Below are 16,171 nucleotides of genomic sequence, written 5' to 3'. Positions count from 1 at the left end.
TATTTATTAGGATTAGCCTTGTTAAGGCTCAAGTGGCAGAAAAATGGACCATGCCCAGCTCCATCTACAGGCAACAAAATTAATTTTTCATCTGTTTCTATTTTACCTATTGCAAAAAAGGAAAGAGGGGAAAGGCCATGGCCTCTTATTACAATTTTTTTATGTGATAAAAATAAATAAAATATCAAAAGCCTACCACAATTTTAACTAAAGATTATTTTTGCTTACTTGCGCTAATTCATAATACCCTGCTGAACAAGCCAAACACAGCAGACTTTCTCCCTCTTCTGTATGTTCATTCACGCTTCTGCCTTCATCTAGCAATTTACGAACAGCATTCACATCCCCATCTGAGCAGGCTTCTGCCAAACTGCGACTGCAAACAAAACCATTCACCAATTAACTGATACAGAAAGATGCAGGGTCCTACGATAAAAAATTACATTTCATATAAAAAGTTAATCCATACATAGAAAAATGTTGATATGTTAAAGAGCAACAACCACAAAACTGTATGAACATCTTGTTTGCTGAGCATCTTGTATGCAACTCTAATTATCAAGTATGTCAACCAAGCCAGAAAGGTAGTAAGTAAATACGAAAATAGCTGTCACTATTATCTTTCAAATGTTCTAATATAGTCATATTAAATTTTAAATTAAAAGTTTTTTAAAGCCTGAAATGCATACTTGGCTTGGGTTTTTGTTTTGTTTTGTTTTTTTAGATGCCCAAGTTTTTAAACTCTCCTTGTACCTCCTATGAGCCCTGGTGGCGCAGTGGCTTAGAGTTCAGCTACTAACCAAAAGGTTGGCAGTTTGAATCCACCAGCTGCTCCTTGGAAACCCTATGGGGCAGTCGTATTCATTCAATAGGGTTGCTATGAGTTGGAATTGACTCAGTGGCAATGGGTCTGGGTTTTTTGTTTTTTTTAGTACCTCCTTACTGTCATGAACAATACCAGTATCTTTAATGCTAAGATTCTCAAAAGCTTTTTGGGGTATAATCCAATAGCTTAAAATTGTATCTGGTAATACTGAAGGTGAAAATCTAAGTAAACAATTTTATTGCAGAGTAATTAATAAATTGGTGAATCTGAAACTTTAATGTACACACAAATCACCTGAGTTTCTTGTTAAAATGCAGATTAGAATTCAGTAGGTTTTGAAATGGTGCCTGAGATTCTCCATCTCTAACAAGCTCTCAAGTGTTGTGGACCATATTTGAGTAGCAAGCAACTAGATTATTGCATTAGCAATCCATTTCATTTAATACTACTAAAGCAGTCAGTTTAGAGTTTACTGTTACAATCCTTAGGAAAAGTTTAAGCTCCTTAGAAATGGAAACCAGGTTTTATTCGTTTTGGATTTCTCAGTTTTTAGTATAGTACATTCCACAAGAATGTTCAATAAGTATGAGCTGAATATAAAAATAAAAATATACTATCCATTTATATATCTATCTACTTAATATATATACATTTATATATACACTTAAAATACATATCCATTTAGGTAAAGTTATAAGATGCTCCAAAAGATATATTTAACCAAAATTAGCTACTTTCCAAAAATTCACTCAAGAAAATGTCTAATACCCAAGAAAAGTCACTAAATACATACGTGTCCACTTGTCCTGCATTGTGGCTGTTTTCTGCCCTCATCCGTGTCAGTGCAGCAGCAGCTTCATCCAGTGCACAACTAACTGAGGATGTCAGCCTCCGGAGTACCTCAGGATCTGCAAAAGCTTTACCATCAGCAGTTGACAATTTGCCAATTCCTTCAGTACATGTCAATCAACCAGGTAGCCCAGGTGAAGAAAAAGTATACAAAAGTGCAAATTCTAATTACATTCCTAATCATTTCATCTACTGTAAAGAAATGGCACAGTCTCCGTACATAAGGCTGATAGATTATACTGATCATTTCAATTCTGTCACTAACGTCAAAAGACAATAGCATAATCAATCACCCAAGCCTTTAGTCTTTCCATCTTTACAATGAACATAACATTAATTTCCCCTCTGCCTAACTCCAAACGGAAACCCTGGTGGCGTAGTAATTAAGAGCTATGGCTGCTAACCAAAAGGTCAGCAGTTCGAATCCACTGGGCATTCCTTGGAAACTCTATGGGGCAGTTCTACTCTGTCCTACAGGGTCGCTATGAGACAGAATCAACTCAACGGCAACGGGTTTAGTTTTGTTTTTTGCTAACTCCAAATATGACTTAATATGATGCTTATTTTATCAAATGAATGAGATTTCATTCAAAGTCCACAGTCATACCATAAGATCTCTAGTCTGTTTATACTATTTTCACTAGTAATGAAGGGGACATTCTGTAATATTATGACAAGCAAACTAACAGTTTCTTCCTTTGGTCAAATATCCACTTAGAACCATCTTCTGTGGCAACATTTTAAATTAAAATATGTTCATTCTTATATTTAATATTTATTTGTGTTTACAATGTGCCAGACATTAGGGAAACAAAAAGGAATAATGCATAGTTCCTGTCCTTAAGGAGCTCTAGCAGATGTCTAAGTTGCTGCCAAATCTTTTCTCTGGTTTCAGTGAGTCAATGATCACTATGACAGAAAATTTAGTTGATATAACCACCAACTTTTATTGCTGAAAAATAAGAGAAAATAGTCAATAAAAATTTGGAGAATAACAAAAAGAAAAAAGGAAGAGAAGACTTGCCCAGTAAAATATCAAATGTATTATGATGCTATGTAAATCACAAGTGTGGTACTTGCACAGAAAAAGGTAGATGCATCAAGGACATAGATTAGAGACGAGAAAAAGACCCTAAATCATTTGTGCATTGAATATATAATAAAGGCGACATTTCAAATCAGTGGGGCCAAGATGGCTAATTCAATAAACGCTGTTCAGAAATTGGCTACCTATTTGAAAAGAAAACAAAGTAAGATCTCTAATTCACACCATTCACAAAAAAAATACCAGAAAGATTTAAGATTTAGATGTAAAAAATAAAACCACAAAAAAAATTTTTTTTTTTTAATGTAGGAAAGGCTTTTAAGCATAAGACCAAATCCTAACAGTCAAGAAGTAAAAGACTGATAAATTTGATGTCAAATTTTTAAATTTCAATAAAACCTTTCTTCCAATTAAAGACATCATAAATAAAATTAAGGCAAAATAAAAACTAGGAAAGTCATACATGCAACATCAGATAATGGATTCTGGTGTTTTTTATAAAGAGCAACCACATAACTTACTAATCTAAGGTGAATGCAAACTAAAATGGTAAAGTATTATTTTTCAGCATGAAAATGATAAAAATAATTAAGACTGAGGTATGAGGTACTCTTAAAAACGCTGATGGGAATATACACTGGTATAAACGCTGGGTACCAATTTTACAATAGTTATCAAAATTTTAATTGCAAATATCATCTGACCAGTGATATTATTTTCTAGAAATTCTGTCCTATAGATACAGAATTTTTCTGTCTCTTGCACAAGTGAGAAAAGTTACTGATATATAAGGGTATAAACTACTGCATTTGTGATATTGAAAAATTAGAAATAACCGAAATATTCCTCAGCAAGGAATTAAATTAAATTAGTTACATTCAAGCAACAGAATATTATCTAACCATTTAAAAGAAGGAGAAAGATAAATATATACTGTCACAGAAGCATGTCCAAAATAAATTAAGTAAAAAAAAAAAGAAAATTACAATATATTTTGTATAGTATGAACCTATTTTATTCTTTTTTAATTATGTATGTTCAAATATCTACATGTATTTATATAACCACAAAGAAAAAATTCTGGAAGTGTACGTAAAAACTTAACAATGGGAAGGCTTTAGCTATATTACAATATGTTCCGCATTTATGATTTAGAAAAAAAATTTTTAAGGCTTTTATTTTATATGGTCTAAATTCTTAATTTTATCTAAGAATCTTAAAGAAAAAATATTTTTAACATCATTTTGATTCAGTTAAAAAGTGTCAAAAATTATATCTTCCTTAAGAAGAGCTAGTAATATCTAGCATAGTCTCATAATTAAAAAGAAACATACATCTAAAAATTCCTCTAAAATGTATAGGCTCAACACATTGTCCAAAAAACAAATGAAAATTTTGAAGTACGAAATATAAGTATTCATTAAACAATTGACTTTCACAGGTCTTGGAAAGAAGCACGTCGTTTTTAAAGACATCTGACAATTTCTTTGGATACATATCATATCCAAAAATGTCTGGAGTTAAAACTGTCAAAATACACAAAGTATTAAAATTCAATAGCTTCTGAACCTCATGGAACACAGAAAGACATTATTTTCAAGGTTTATTTTCTCTAACACATAGGTATGAAAACAATTCTAAGACATTTTGTTGCTTAAGAGGCTTTAATATACCAGATTTTCTATGAATCAAAAAAGAAAAAGGGGAAAGAAAAGTACTTAAGGCAACAGAAAAGAAAGAGAAATGAGTTTAAAACCCTTCATCAGAGGTCACAGAGTAGCACTCATAAGATGAGTGAAGTCCCAGTTTAAACCAGAGAAGAAAGACATAATACCACCAGTAAACAATGCTTAGGCTGGAGAAGGAAAGGAAAGCAGTTCAGAAAAGCCTGGGGAAAGAGAAGCACCTGTTCTTTCCTCCACATTTCTCTCTGCTCTAAGTAAAATAAGTATAAAGTTCCAGAGCAGAGGAGGGAAAAAAAATTAAGAGGGTGGCCATGGTGTTCTCGTTTCAGGAGCTTTATGCAGTATATCCCTGAATTGTAACTAGGAAACTCAGAAGAAATATCTTCAATATTCTATTTCTTAAATTACAAACTTAGTGAAATTTTCTATCCTTTTTAGAACTTTTTATCTTGAATGTTCTGTATTTTAACAGCTTTAACATGGGACAAGATATACATATAGCATTCTGGCAAGTTTCTAGGTATTATTTTTTTAAATAAGCTATAAATTCTTCTATATTAAATTCTTACGAGTGTAATATGCATATATAATTATATTAAATAAACAGAAAAAGGGAGGAGTGTCATACAATGTGAACATATGTCAAATGCCATACATAAAAATTAGAAAAGTTAACTTCTTTCTTAAAACTGTTTTAGGAGAGAGAAAAGGCTTTCATTATGGTATAATGAAAACTTTGTATAGCAAATAATGAGCAGACTATACAACATAAAAAAGTGTTAAGTGTGTATCACATATTTTTCATTTCTGCTACTTCAGAACAAGAAGTTGACATAGCTTGACATATTTTAGTCAAATTTTATGTCCATCCTTATATCTGAATGTCTTGTAAGTAAAAAATGGCGTCCTGGGTGGTACAAAAGGTTAATGTACTTGGCTGCTAACAAAAAAGTTAAATGTTTGAGTTCACCCAGAAGTGGGTTGAAAGATAGGCCTGGTGCTATACTTCTAAAAAATCAGCCATTGAAAACCCTATGGTGCATAGCTGTGTTCTGAAACACATGGGGTCACCATGAGTTGGAACCAACTTAATAGCAGCGTTTTTTGTTTTTTTTTTTAAAGGAAAAACAGCAATTTACAATTAAGTTACATACAGATTAACGTGAATAAGTAAGTAATTACATGCAGAGTTCCCGAAAGCACTTAAGATAAAAGATTCAAAATTTGATGAACTAAATTTATCTCCCATATTGTTACTTTATAATTGGTAATAGACAAGTTTTCCTTGATAACTAGATGACTAATACCTCAAAAAAAAAAAGAAAGAGTTGAGCCAAGAAATCACTGATTGAAAACTTTCAAACAAGGATCTTTTGAATACGAAATATGAACATTTTCTTTAGGAAATAAAAAATTCAATAAATTTTACAGAAATTTCAAATTTTGTATAATATTTGGGTACTCTGGTATAATTTTGTATAGAGATCTAGACTTCTAAAAACATGAAAAAGAAAAAAACAAAAAATAAAGTACCTGCTGCTTCTAGCAATGCTTCTAGTCGTGCCTGTGTTTCTGGATCCACAGTGCGTAAGTCTGCTCCTTCCGCAGTACTTGATAAGAATATCTCTGATGTTTTAAGCACTGGGTTATCCAGATCTTCTTGGTCCAAAATAAATGATTCAACCTGTTTATGAATTAAAGATGCAATATCCATGAAATCTGTATCAGTATGGTTAGAATAACTGCAATTCAAGGTAATATGACTTCGGATTTGGAATTTAAATAACTAGATAAACTATTATAGAAACATGGGGCTTTGGGAAGGGACGTTGAGAGAGCATCTCAACTATCTGCTTATTTTCAAGCATGACTAGACTATAACCCATACACTAGACTAAAATATCCTGGGGTGCACTGTATCTTCCGTGCCTAACACAGAGCCTGAAAAACAATATTTTTTAACAAAATGAGTACATGAACATATTCCCTAGAAAAATGTACACTGAACTACCTATTTGAAAGGCTTCATAGCATAGATAGGTTATTAGGGCACAGTTTTTCCTCTACTCTAAACAGTTTATTCAATTCTGACCCTTAACTAGAAGAAAATAGACTTAACCCACTGTCAAATATCTGGAGTCCTATAAATAGGAAAGCTCCATAAGGTTAGGAACACCATGCCTGTTTGTTCCCTGCTCTATCGTCTTGGTTTAAGAATATTTAGTACATAACAGGCATTCATTAAAAACCTGTTGAAATAAATTAATGTGTATAAGCAAAATCAACTTAAACATGTAACCCTCCAATTATAAATCAAGTTAATTCTAAATGAATTTTCTTAAATAAAACATGTACAACCTTTCTAGGAAGCAATTTGGAAATGTGTATCACAATATTTTTAAAAGCTCATGCCCTTTGTCCCAGTAATTTCATTTTAAGAAGTCCATCCTTTAAAAAATTATCTGAAAACAAGACAAAAATTAATATGCAAGGATGCTCACTGCAACATTAATTAAAATGCCAAAAAAGAGGAAAGAAACTAAAATAGGGAATTTGGTAAATACGCCCTATGCAGTCATTAAAAATGATGTTTTTAAAGTGTATTTAATGGCATGAAAAAGTATTCATAAAATTAAGTGAAAATCACAAGATTCAAAACAATATGCTCCATATTTTGTTAAAAGTATATATGTGTGTATGTAAATATGAACATATGGAATACTCATCTATACTCAAGTGTACATATTTATAGGGCTAAATATGTCTATAACATGTAAATATTTAGAGCCTGGGAAGTTAACATATTTGTAGACAGATAAGAAAACAGGACAAGAAAGGTTAAGTACTTCTCCAAGGTCACACAGCTAATAAATGGCAAAGTAGATTTCAAACCCAGGCCATATGGCCACAGAATCCATGCTCTTCACCATTAGGTTATATTACCTTACAAATTTTTAAGCAAAGGATGAAAGTATCTGGGCTACATGATTTGGCATATTGGCTAGGTGGTCATCAGTATTCACAATGGATACCAAATAAAGATATCCTAAAAAAGACAGTAAAGTTAAGATGGTCTGGATCTATTTTATAATCTAGTTATATACTATAATTTTACAGTACAAATCTTTAACTTCAGAGCTAGTAACATTGAGCCATGTACTATGTTGCAACACAGCTTCTTTAACACATAATTAATTACAAAGATGCCATTCTAGATCCATGCCAATAGAAAAATGTAGACTACCAACTGTCAAATGACCTTGAAAGGTAACTGCTTATACAACAAAGGGCTTGTTGCAAGCCCAAGAAATTACTTAGGTATTTGAAAGGATAGATGAAACCATCATTCCGGTGGGAAAATTGTGGAATTTTTTATTAAAGTGGCATTTAGACATTAACATTTCCATTTTATAGAAAGCATTGGTCTGCTGTGGTATTACCCACATTATGGAGACAAATACATGTTGACTAATTATATGTATCATGTAACATTTTAAAAATCCAAGTTAAGGATTTCCAATTCTTTCCCATTCACTTCCCCAATATTTACTGAAGCGCACCATGAAAATACAAAAATGTAGTAGAAGAAATAAGACAATACTCTAACAACTATTTAAAAAGACTCCAAAGAGAAATAAATGATACAAATATGGTGGTGCAACAGTTAAGCCCTCGGCTACTAACCAAAAGGTCGCCGGTTCAAACCCACCAGTGACCCCACAGGAGAAAAAACCTGGCAGTCTGCTCCTACAAAGATTACAGCCTAGGAAACTCTATGGGGCAGTTCTACTCTGTCCTACAGGGTTGCTATGACTCGGAATCAACTCTGCAGCACAAAACAACAACATAATGCACTTAGGAGGAAGAAATCACTATCATTTTCATCACTAGCAATCCCTGAAGATTTTGTACATGAAGTAGCACTTGAGTTAGACCTTGAAGGGTTCATAGAATTTCGACAGGTAGTCTGACATGGGCATAGAGGTAGACAGAAGAGGAAGAGAATGAAATAAAAAATGGGGTTGTCTTAGTTATCTAGTGCTGCTAAAACAGAAATACCACAAGTAGATGGTTTTAACGAACAGAAATTTATTTTCTCACAGGTTAGGGGGCTGGAGGTCCAGATTCAGGGTGCCAGCTCTAGAGGAAGGCTCTCTGTGTTGGCTTTGGAGGAAGGTCCTTGTCCCTTCTAAGCTTCTGCTCCTGGGCAATCTTCATGTGGCTTGGCATCTCTCTTCCCCCATCTCTGCTTGCTTGCTTGTCTTAACCTGCTCTTTTTATATCTTGTAAGAGATTGACTCAAAACACACCCTACACTAATCCTGCCTCATTAACATAACAAAGACAACCCATTCCCAAATGGAATTATAACCACAGGCATAAAGGTTAAGATGTACAACACATATTTTTTGGGTACACAATTCAATCCATAACAGAGATGCATTAGGAAAGTGATGAGTGGCCCACTCAAAAAATCACAAGGTCTCTCATCCATTTCCAGTGGGAACGTAAAATTGTGCAGCCATTGTGGAAAACCGTTTGGTGCTTCCTCAAAAAGTTAAACACACAGTTATCATATGCCCCAGCAACTCCACTCCTAGGTATATATACCGAACAGAAAGGAAATCATATTTATACCAAATCTTGTACACAAATGTTCACAGCAGCATTACTCATAATAAGAAAAAGTAGAAACAATCCAAATGTGCAGCAACTGACGAATGGACAAACAAAATGTGCTATAACCACACAATTGAATATTATACAGCCAAAAAAAAAGAATAAATACTGATACATGCTATAACATGAAATGTGAAAACATGCTTAGTGAAAGAAGCCAAACATAAAAGGTCACATATTATATTATTTCATTTGTATGAAATGTCCAGGATAGGCAAATCCATAGACTGAAAGCAGATGAGTAGCTATCAGGGGAAAGGGTGAGGTAAGGAGGAGAGAATGAGAATGACTGCTAACAGGTACAAGGTTTCTTTCTAGAGTGATGAAAATATGCTGGAATCAGTGGTGGCAGCTGCATAATCTTGTGAATATACCAAAAACCACTGAACGGTACACTTTAATATAGTGAATTTCATTGTGTATAAAGTATATCTTAATTAAAAATCAAAACAAAACAAAAAACACAGTACCTGAAGTACAACTATGGTTTGAGGCTAGAAAGAATAGCTGGGGATATATCTGAGACCATATAAAAGGTGACAGGCTGCTCTCTGCCTACCAGTACTAGGAAGAAAGAGAACCAGTAGTAATGTACTCCTGATTGGCAGTAATAAAAACATCACACACACAAGAGCTCGCGTTCCTAAGTGCTTGGGAAGAATCAAGTTTCGAAGAAAAACAAAAGGTAGAGACATGCCCCCTTGCCTTCAGAGATCTTCTGCGTAGTTGCAGCATTATATCCCAGTATAACTTCTCTTTGAAAAATATAATACACAGGACAATTTACTGAGTTTAATTTTCCCATGTCTCAAATCAAGTTTTAATTGGGCAACAAGACATAATGGAAAGAATATTGCATTAAAAATAAGAAGAATTAGGTTCAAGTACCAGTTCTATTAAGCACTGTGTGTGACTTCAGACATAGCACTCAACCTTTCTGACAGTTTTTTCCTCAAAAAACAATACCCGTCCCACCTACCTTACAGTGGTATTGATGAAACAAAGTAGTGAAGGTAAAAGCATTTTGAAAAAAAAAAAGAACAGTACACAAATGTAATTTTTAGAATATGATCCTGCATAATTACAATTTTTTGTCCTGTGCTTTACCACAGTATTTATGCCTTTCCATACTAAAAGAATCATACTCATTAAGAATCTGGCATGATGCTTTTTTTATCAGCATTCACCTGAATTTTCAAAGTGTGGTTTTAGGCACAAGATCAAATTTCAAATATCCACAACACTTGTGGAAAAAATCTTAAACTCCCAGAATGAGAGTTATAGTTATGCATAGTTACACACATAAATTATTTAAATACATTTGTGTCAATTCTTGCTATTGTTGTTAGGTGCCATTGAGTAGGTTCCAGCTCATAGCAGCTCTATAGGACACAGCAGAACTGCCCCATATGGTTTACAAGGAACAGCTGGTGGATTTGAACAGCTGACCTTCTGGTTAGCAGCCGAGCTCTTAACCGCTAGGCCCCAGGGCTCCAATTAGATGTGTCAAAAAGCACTCAATTCTAATATTTCCTTTTCCTAGCCACTCTTAATTTTAAAAGTAAACCTGTTTCAATGTGGAATCAATACATGGAAAACACATCCAGTTATATCTATTACTTTAGGAATATTGGGAGATTGCTTTTGACAATGCTTAAGTGTCTTACCTGATAAACCTGCTGAAACACATACTTTTTTTTTTTTTTTTAACATTTTACTGTGGTTTGGAAGGCAGTACATAGAGCAAATTGGTTTCCCATTCAATAATTTATACATATTTTGTTTCATGACATTAGTTACAATTCCCTCAATGTGACAGCACTCTACCCTCTTCTTCCCTGGGTTCCCCGTTTGAATTCGCCCACATCCCCTGCCCCTTTCAGCTTTCTGCAATTTATTTTTGGGCAAATGCTGCCCTTTTTGGTCTCGTATGATTGACTGTTCTGAGAAGCATGTTCCTCACTCACGTTACTGTTCACTTTATGCCAATTTTTTTGCTTTTCCAATTTTGGGGGAAAAAAATGGTAATCATCAAAAATGAAGTGGAACTCATAAACATTGATATCCTAGGCATTAGTGAGCTGAAATGGACTGGTATTGGCCATTTAGAATTGAACAATCATATGATCTACTATGCTGGGAATGACAACTTGAAGAGGAATGGCGTTGCATTCATCGTCAAAACGAACATTTCAAGATCTATCCTGAAGTATAATGCTGTCAGTGATAGGGTAATATCCATATAAGGAAGACCAGTTAATACAACTATTATTCAGATTTACTCACCAACCACTAAGGTCAAAGATGAATAAATTGAAGATTTGTACCAGCTTCTGCAGTCTGAAATTGATCAAACATGCAACCAGGATCTACTGATAATTACTGGTGATTGGAATGCAGAAGTTGGAAACAAACAAGAAGGAACAGTAGTTGGAAAATATGGCCTTGGTGACAGAAATGATGCCAGAGATCACATGATATACTTTTGCAAGACTAATGACTTCTTCATTACAAATACCTTTTCTCAACAATGTAAACAGCGACTATATATGTGGACCTTGCCAGATGGAATACACAGGAATCAAATCAACTACATCCGTGGAAAGAGACAACGGAGCTCAATATCTTCAGTCAGAACAAGGTCAGGGGCCTACTGCAGAAGAGATCATCACGTGCTCATATGCAAGTTCAAACTGAAACTGAAGAAAATTAGAACAAGTCCACGAGAGCCAAAGTACAACCTTGAGAATATCCCATTTGAATTTAGAGACCATCTCAAGAATAGACTTGACGCATTGAACACTAATGACTAAAGACCAGACAAGTTGTGGAATGACATCAAGGACATCACACATGAAGAAGCAAAAGGTCATTAAAAAGACAGGAAAGAGTACATGATACTGCAAAAACTCAACTACAAAAAGACAAACAACCCAATTAAAAAATGGGCAAAGGATATGAACAAGCACTTCACTAAAGAAGACATTCAGGTAGCTAACAGATACATGAGGAAATGCTCTCAATCAAAAGCCATTAGAGAAATGCAAATCAAAACTACAATGAGATTCCATCTCACTCCAACAAGGCTGGCATTAACCCAAAAAACACAAAATAATCAATGTTGGAGAGGTTGTGGAGAGACTGCAACACTTATACACTGCTGGTGGGAATGTAAAATGGTACAACCACTTTGGAAATCAATCTGGCACTTCCTTAAAAAGCTAGAAATAGAACTACCATATGATACAGCAATCCTACTCCTTGGACTATATCCTAGAGAAATAAGAGCCTTTACACAAACAGATAGATGCACACCCATGTTCACTGCAGCATTGTGTACAATAGCAAAAAGATGGAGGCAACCAAAGTGCCCATCAACAGATGAATGGATAAACTATGGTATATCTACACAATAGAATACTACACATTGATAAAGAACAATGATGAATCCGTGAAACATTTCATAACATAGAGGAATCTGGAAGGCATTATACTCAGTTACGACAAATATTGTATGAGACCACTGTTGTAAGTACTTGAAAAACAGTTTAAACAGAGAAGAAAGTATTCTCTGATGGTTACGAGAGCGGGGAGGGAGGGAGGGAGGGAGGGAGGGAGAGGGCTTTTCACTAGATAGTAGGCAAGAACTATTTTAGGTGAAGGGAAAGACAACACACAATACAGGAGAGGTCAGCACAACTGGACTAAACCAAAAGCAAAGTTTCCTGAATAAACTGAACGCTTCGAAGGCCAGTGTAGCAGGGGCAGGAATTTGGGCACCATGGTTTCAGAGGACATCTGAGTCAATTGGCATAATAAAATCTATTAACAAAACATTCTGCAACCCACTTTGGAGAGTGGTGTCTGGGGTCTTAAACGCTAGCAAACGGCCATCTAAGATGCATCAATTGGTCTCAACCCACCTGGAACAAAGGAGAATGAAGAATACCAAAGACACAAGGTAATTACGAGCCCAAGAGACAGAAAGGACCACATAAACCAGAAACCACATCAGCCTGAGACCAGAAGAACTAGATGGTGCCCGGCTACAAGTGATGACTGCCCTGACAGGGAACACAACAGAGAACCCCTGAGGGAGCAAGAAAGCAGTGGGATGCAGACTTCAAATTCTTGTAAAAAGACCAGACTTAATGGTCTGACTGACAGTAGAGGGACCCCAGAGGTCACGGTCCCCAGACCTTCTGTTAGCCCAAGACAGGAACCATTCCCAAAGCCAAACTCTTCAGATGGGGATTGGACTGGACTATGGGATAGAAAATGATACTGGTGAAGAGTGAGCTTCTTGGATCAAGTAGACAGGAGACTATGTGGGCAGCTCCTGTCTGGAGAAGAGATGAGATGGCAGAGGAGATCAGAAGGGGGCCGAATGGACACAAAAATAGAGAGTGGAGGGAAGGAGTGTGCTGTCTCATTAGAGGGAGAACAACTAGGAATATATAGCAAGGTGTATATAAGTTTTTGTATGAGAGACTAACTTGGTTTGTAAACTTTCACTTAAAGCACAATAAAATTTTTTTTAAAAGACAGGAAAGACCAAAATGAATGTCAGAAGAGACTCTGAAACTTGCTCTTGAACATCGAGTAGCTAAAGTGAAGGAAGAAATGATGAAGTGAAAGAGCTGAACAGAAGATTTCAAAGGGTGGTTCGAGAAGTCAAAGGAAAGTATTATAATGACGTGTGCAAAGACCTGGAGATAGAAAGCCAAAAGGGAGGAACACGCTTGGCATTCCTCAAGCTGAAAGAATTGAAGAAAAAATTCAAGGCTCAAGTTGCAATATTGAAGGATTCTATGGGGAAAATATTAAACAATGCAGGAAGCATCAAAAGAAAATGGAAGGAATACACAGAGTCACTATACCAAAAAGAATTGGTCGATGTTCAACCATTTCAGGAGGAAGCATATAATCAGGAACAGATCAACTGAAAGAGATCCATATTTATGCCTATTCCCAAGAAAGGCGATTCAACAGAATGTGCAAATTATCGAACAATATCGTTAATACCACACACAAGTAAAATTTTACTGAAGATCATTCAAAACTGGTTTCAGTAGTACATCAAAAGGAACTGCCAGAAATTCAAGCCAAATTCAAAAGAGCACATGGAACCCGGGACATCATTACTGATGTCAGATGGATCTTGGCAGAAAGCAGAGAATGCCAGAAGGATACCCACCTGTGTTTTATTGACTATGCAAAGGCATTCAGCTGTGTGGATCATAACAAATTATGGATAACAATGCAAAGAATGGGAATTCCAAAACATTTAATTGTGCTCATGAGGAACACATACATGGATCAAGAGGCAGTCGTTCAAACAGAATAAGAGGATACTGCTTGGTTTAAAGTCAGGAAAGGAGTGCATCAGGGTTGTATCTTTTCACCATACTTTTTTATTCAATCTGTATGCTGAGCAAATAATTCGAGAAGCTGGACTATATGAAGAACGGGCACTGGCACTGGAGGAAGACTCATCAACAACCTACGTTATACAGATGACACAACCTTGCTTGCTGAAGAGAACATGAAGCACTTACTGATGAAAATCAATGACCACAGCCATCAGTATGGGTTACACCTCAACATAGAGGAAACAAAAATCCTCACAACTGGACCAATAAGCAACATCATGATAAACGGGAGAAAAGACTGAAGTTGTCAACTTCATTTTACTTGGATATCAGTCCCTGTAGAACGCTGTCTTTATGGACTATGTTATGCCAACTGACCATCTTTTTGCTATTGTGAATAATGCTGCGATGGTATGAATATATCTATTTGTGTCACAGCTCTTATTTCTCTAGGTTCATAAGGTCTATTTCTAACTTTTTAAGGAAGCACCATATCGTTTTCCACCATATCGTTGTACCATTTTACAATCCCACCAGCAGTGTATGACAGTTCCAATCTCCCCAAACCAGCATTTGTTGTTGTTTGTTTTTTTGATCACTGCTATCTTTGCCAGGGTGAAATGATATCTCATTGTTGTTTTGATTTGCATGTCTCTTTTTTTTTTAATGGCTAATGATTATGAGCATCTCTTCATGTATTTGTTGGCTGCCTGTATGTCTTCTTTGGTAAAGTGTCTGTTCATGTCCTTTGCCCACTTTTTAACTGAATGGTTTGTCTTTTTGTTGTTGAGGTGTTGAAGTTTTCTATAAATTTTAGAGATTAGTCCCTTGTCAAATATGTCATTGCCAAAATTTTTTCCCAGTGTGTAGGTTCAAACACATACTCTTGCAATTCAGGCTGCAACTCCATTACCTCAAAATGCATATGGCCAGCAAAGATGGAAACCATTTATGGCTACCTGGAGATATTAAATATGACCACTTCTGTTCATTTAACATAAAGGCTTGGTGATATAGTACAATAAACACATGAACATAATGGATAAGCCCAAAATAGTATGTCTAATGAAATTAGTCCTCATCACATAAATTAATATAAGACATTGTACATTCTCACAAACAGCTAAAGGATCAGGGCAATTTCCTTATTGTCTAAATGATACTGTTACATAGGGCATCTTTCATCCAGTAGCTACATTCAGCAGTAATGTACGTGTTCCTCACGAGCACAATTAAATGTTCTGGAATTCCCATTCTTTGCATTGTTATCCATGTCTTTACCAATAGCAAGAAAGTTTATTTCAAGTCTTAAACATTCCAGAACGCTTTTTTCTACCTTTGATTAAGAATAAGAAAAAAGGAAGAGTGAATATGGCCCATCGAAAACCGCATGTTTTTTTTAACTTACGGGTAATATATCCTGAAATGCTAAAGGCAAAATGCTTTTTCTTTTCCTCCTCAGAAATCCTTTCCCCTACTCCTCTCCTTTCACAAGAAAATGTGTGGCTGCTGGCTTCAACCAAAAATTTTAAACGTGCAAAGGGGAGAAGGGAAACAAGCATTTTGTCTCATTTTTATCCCATTTTGACATTTCAAAAATGAACCACTACCATTGGATGGCAACAGTTACTATGGGAACAAACCAAAGACTCAGCTATTATCACCTAAAAGAATTAAGTTGGTCACCCTGACCAAAAACTAGTTAGAAAAACTA

At 35.3% G+C, this 16,171-nt stretch overlaps 1 protein-coding gene across 5 annotated transcripts in view; it reads right to left on the bottom strand.

Annotated features, from left to right (window-relative positions):
* The window catches only part of ANKHD1 (ankyrin repeat and KH domain containing 1), a 155,568-nt gene that overhangs the window by 101,526 nt on the left and 37,871 nt on the right, over positions 1–16,171 (bottom strand). For 4 of the 5 annotated variants that reach the window (XM_049873810.1, XM_049873813.1, XM_049873811.1 and 1 more), the window contains exons 2-4: positions 5,939–6,089; positions 1,620–1,776; positions 229–376 (exon numbers count right to left, since the gene is read on the bottom strand). In XM_049873810.1, coding sequence (XP_049729767.1) covers positions 229–376; positions 1,620–1,776; positions 5,939–6,089 — 456 coding nt within the window. The remainder of the gene's footprint in view (positions 1–228; positions 377–1,619; positions 1,777–5,938; positions 6,090–16,171) is intronic. The other variant, XM_049873812.1, reaches the window with a different exon arrangement.

The sequence above is a fragment of the Elephas maximus genome, chromosome 2 (genome assembly GCF_024166365.1).
Source record: "Elephas maximus indicus isolate mEleMax1 chromosome 2, mEleMax1 primary haplotype, whole genome shotgun sequence".
NCBI lineage: Eukaryota > Metazoa > Chordata > Mammalia > Proboscidea > Elephantidae > Elephas > Elephas maximus.
The sequence above is the reverse complement of the archived record's forward strand: the minus strand, read 5'-3'. Positions and strand labels throughout refer to the sequence as shown.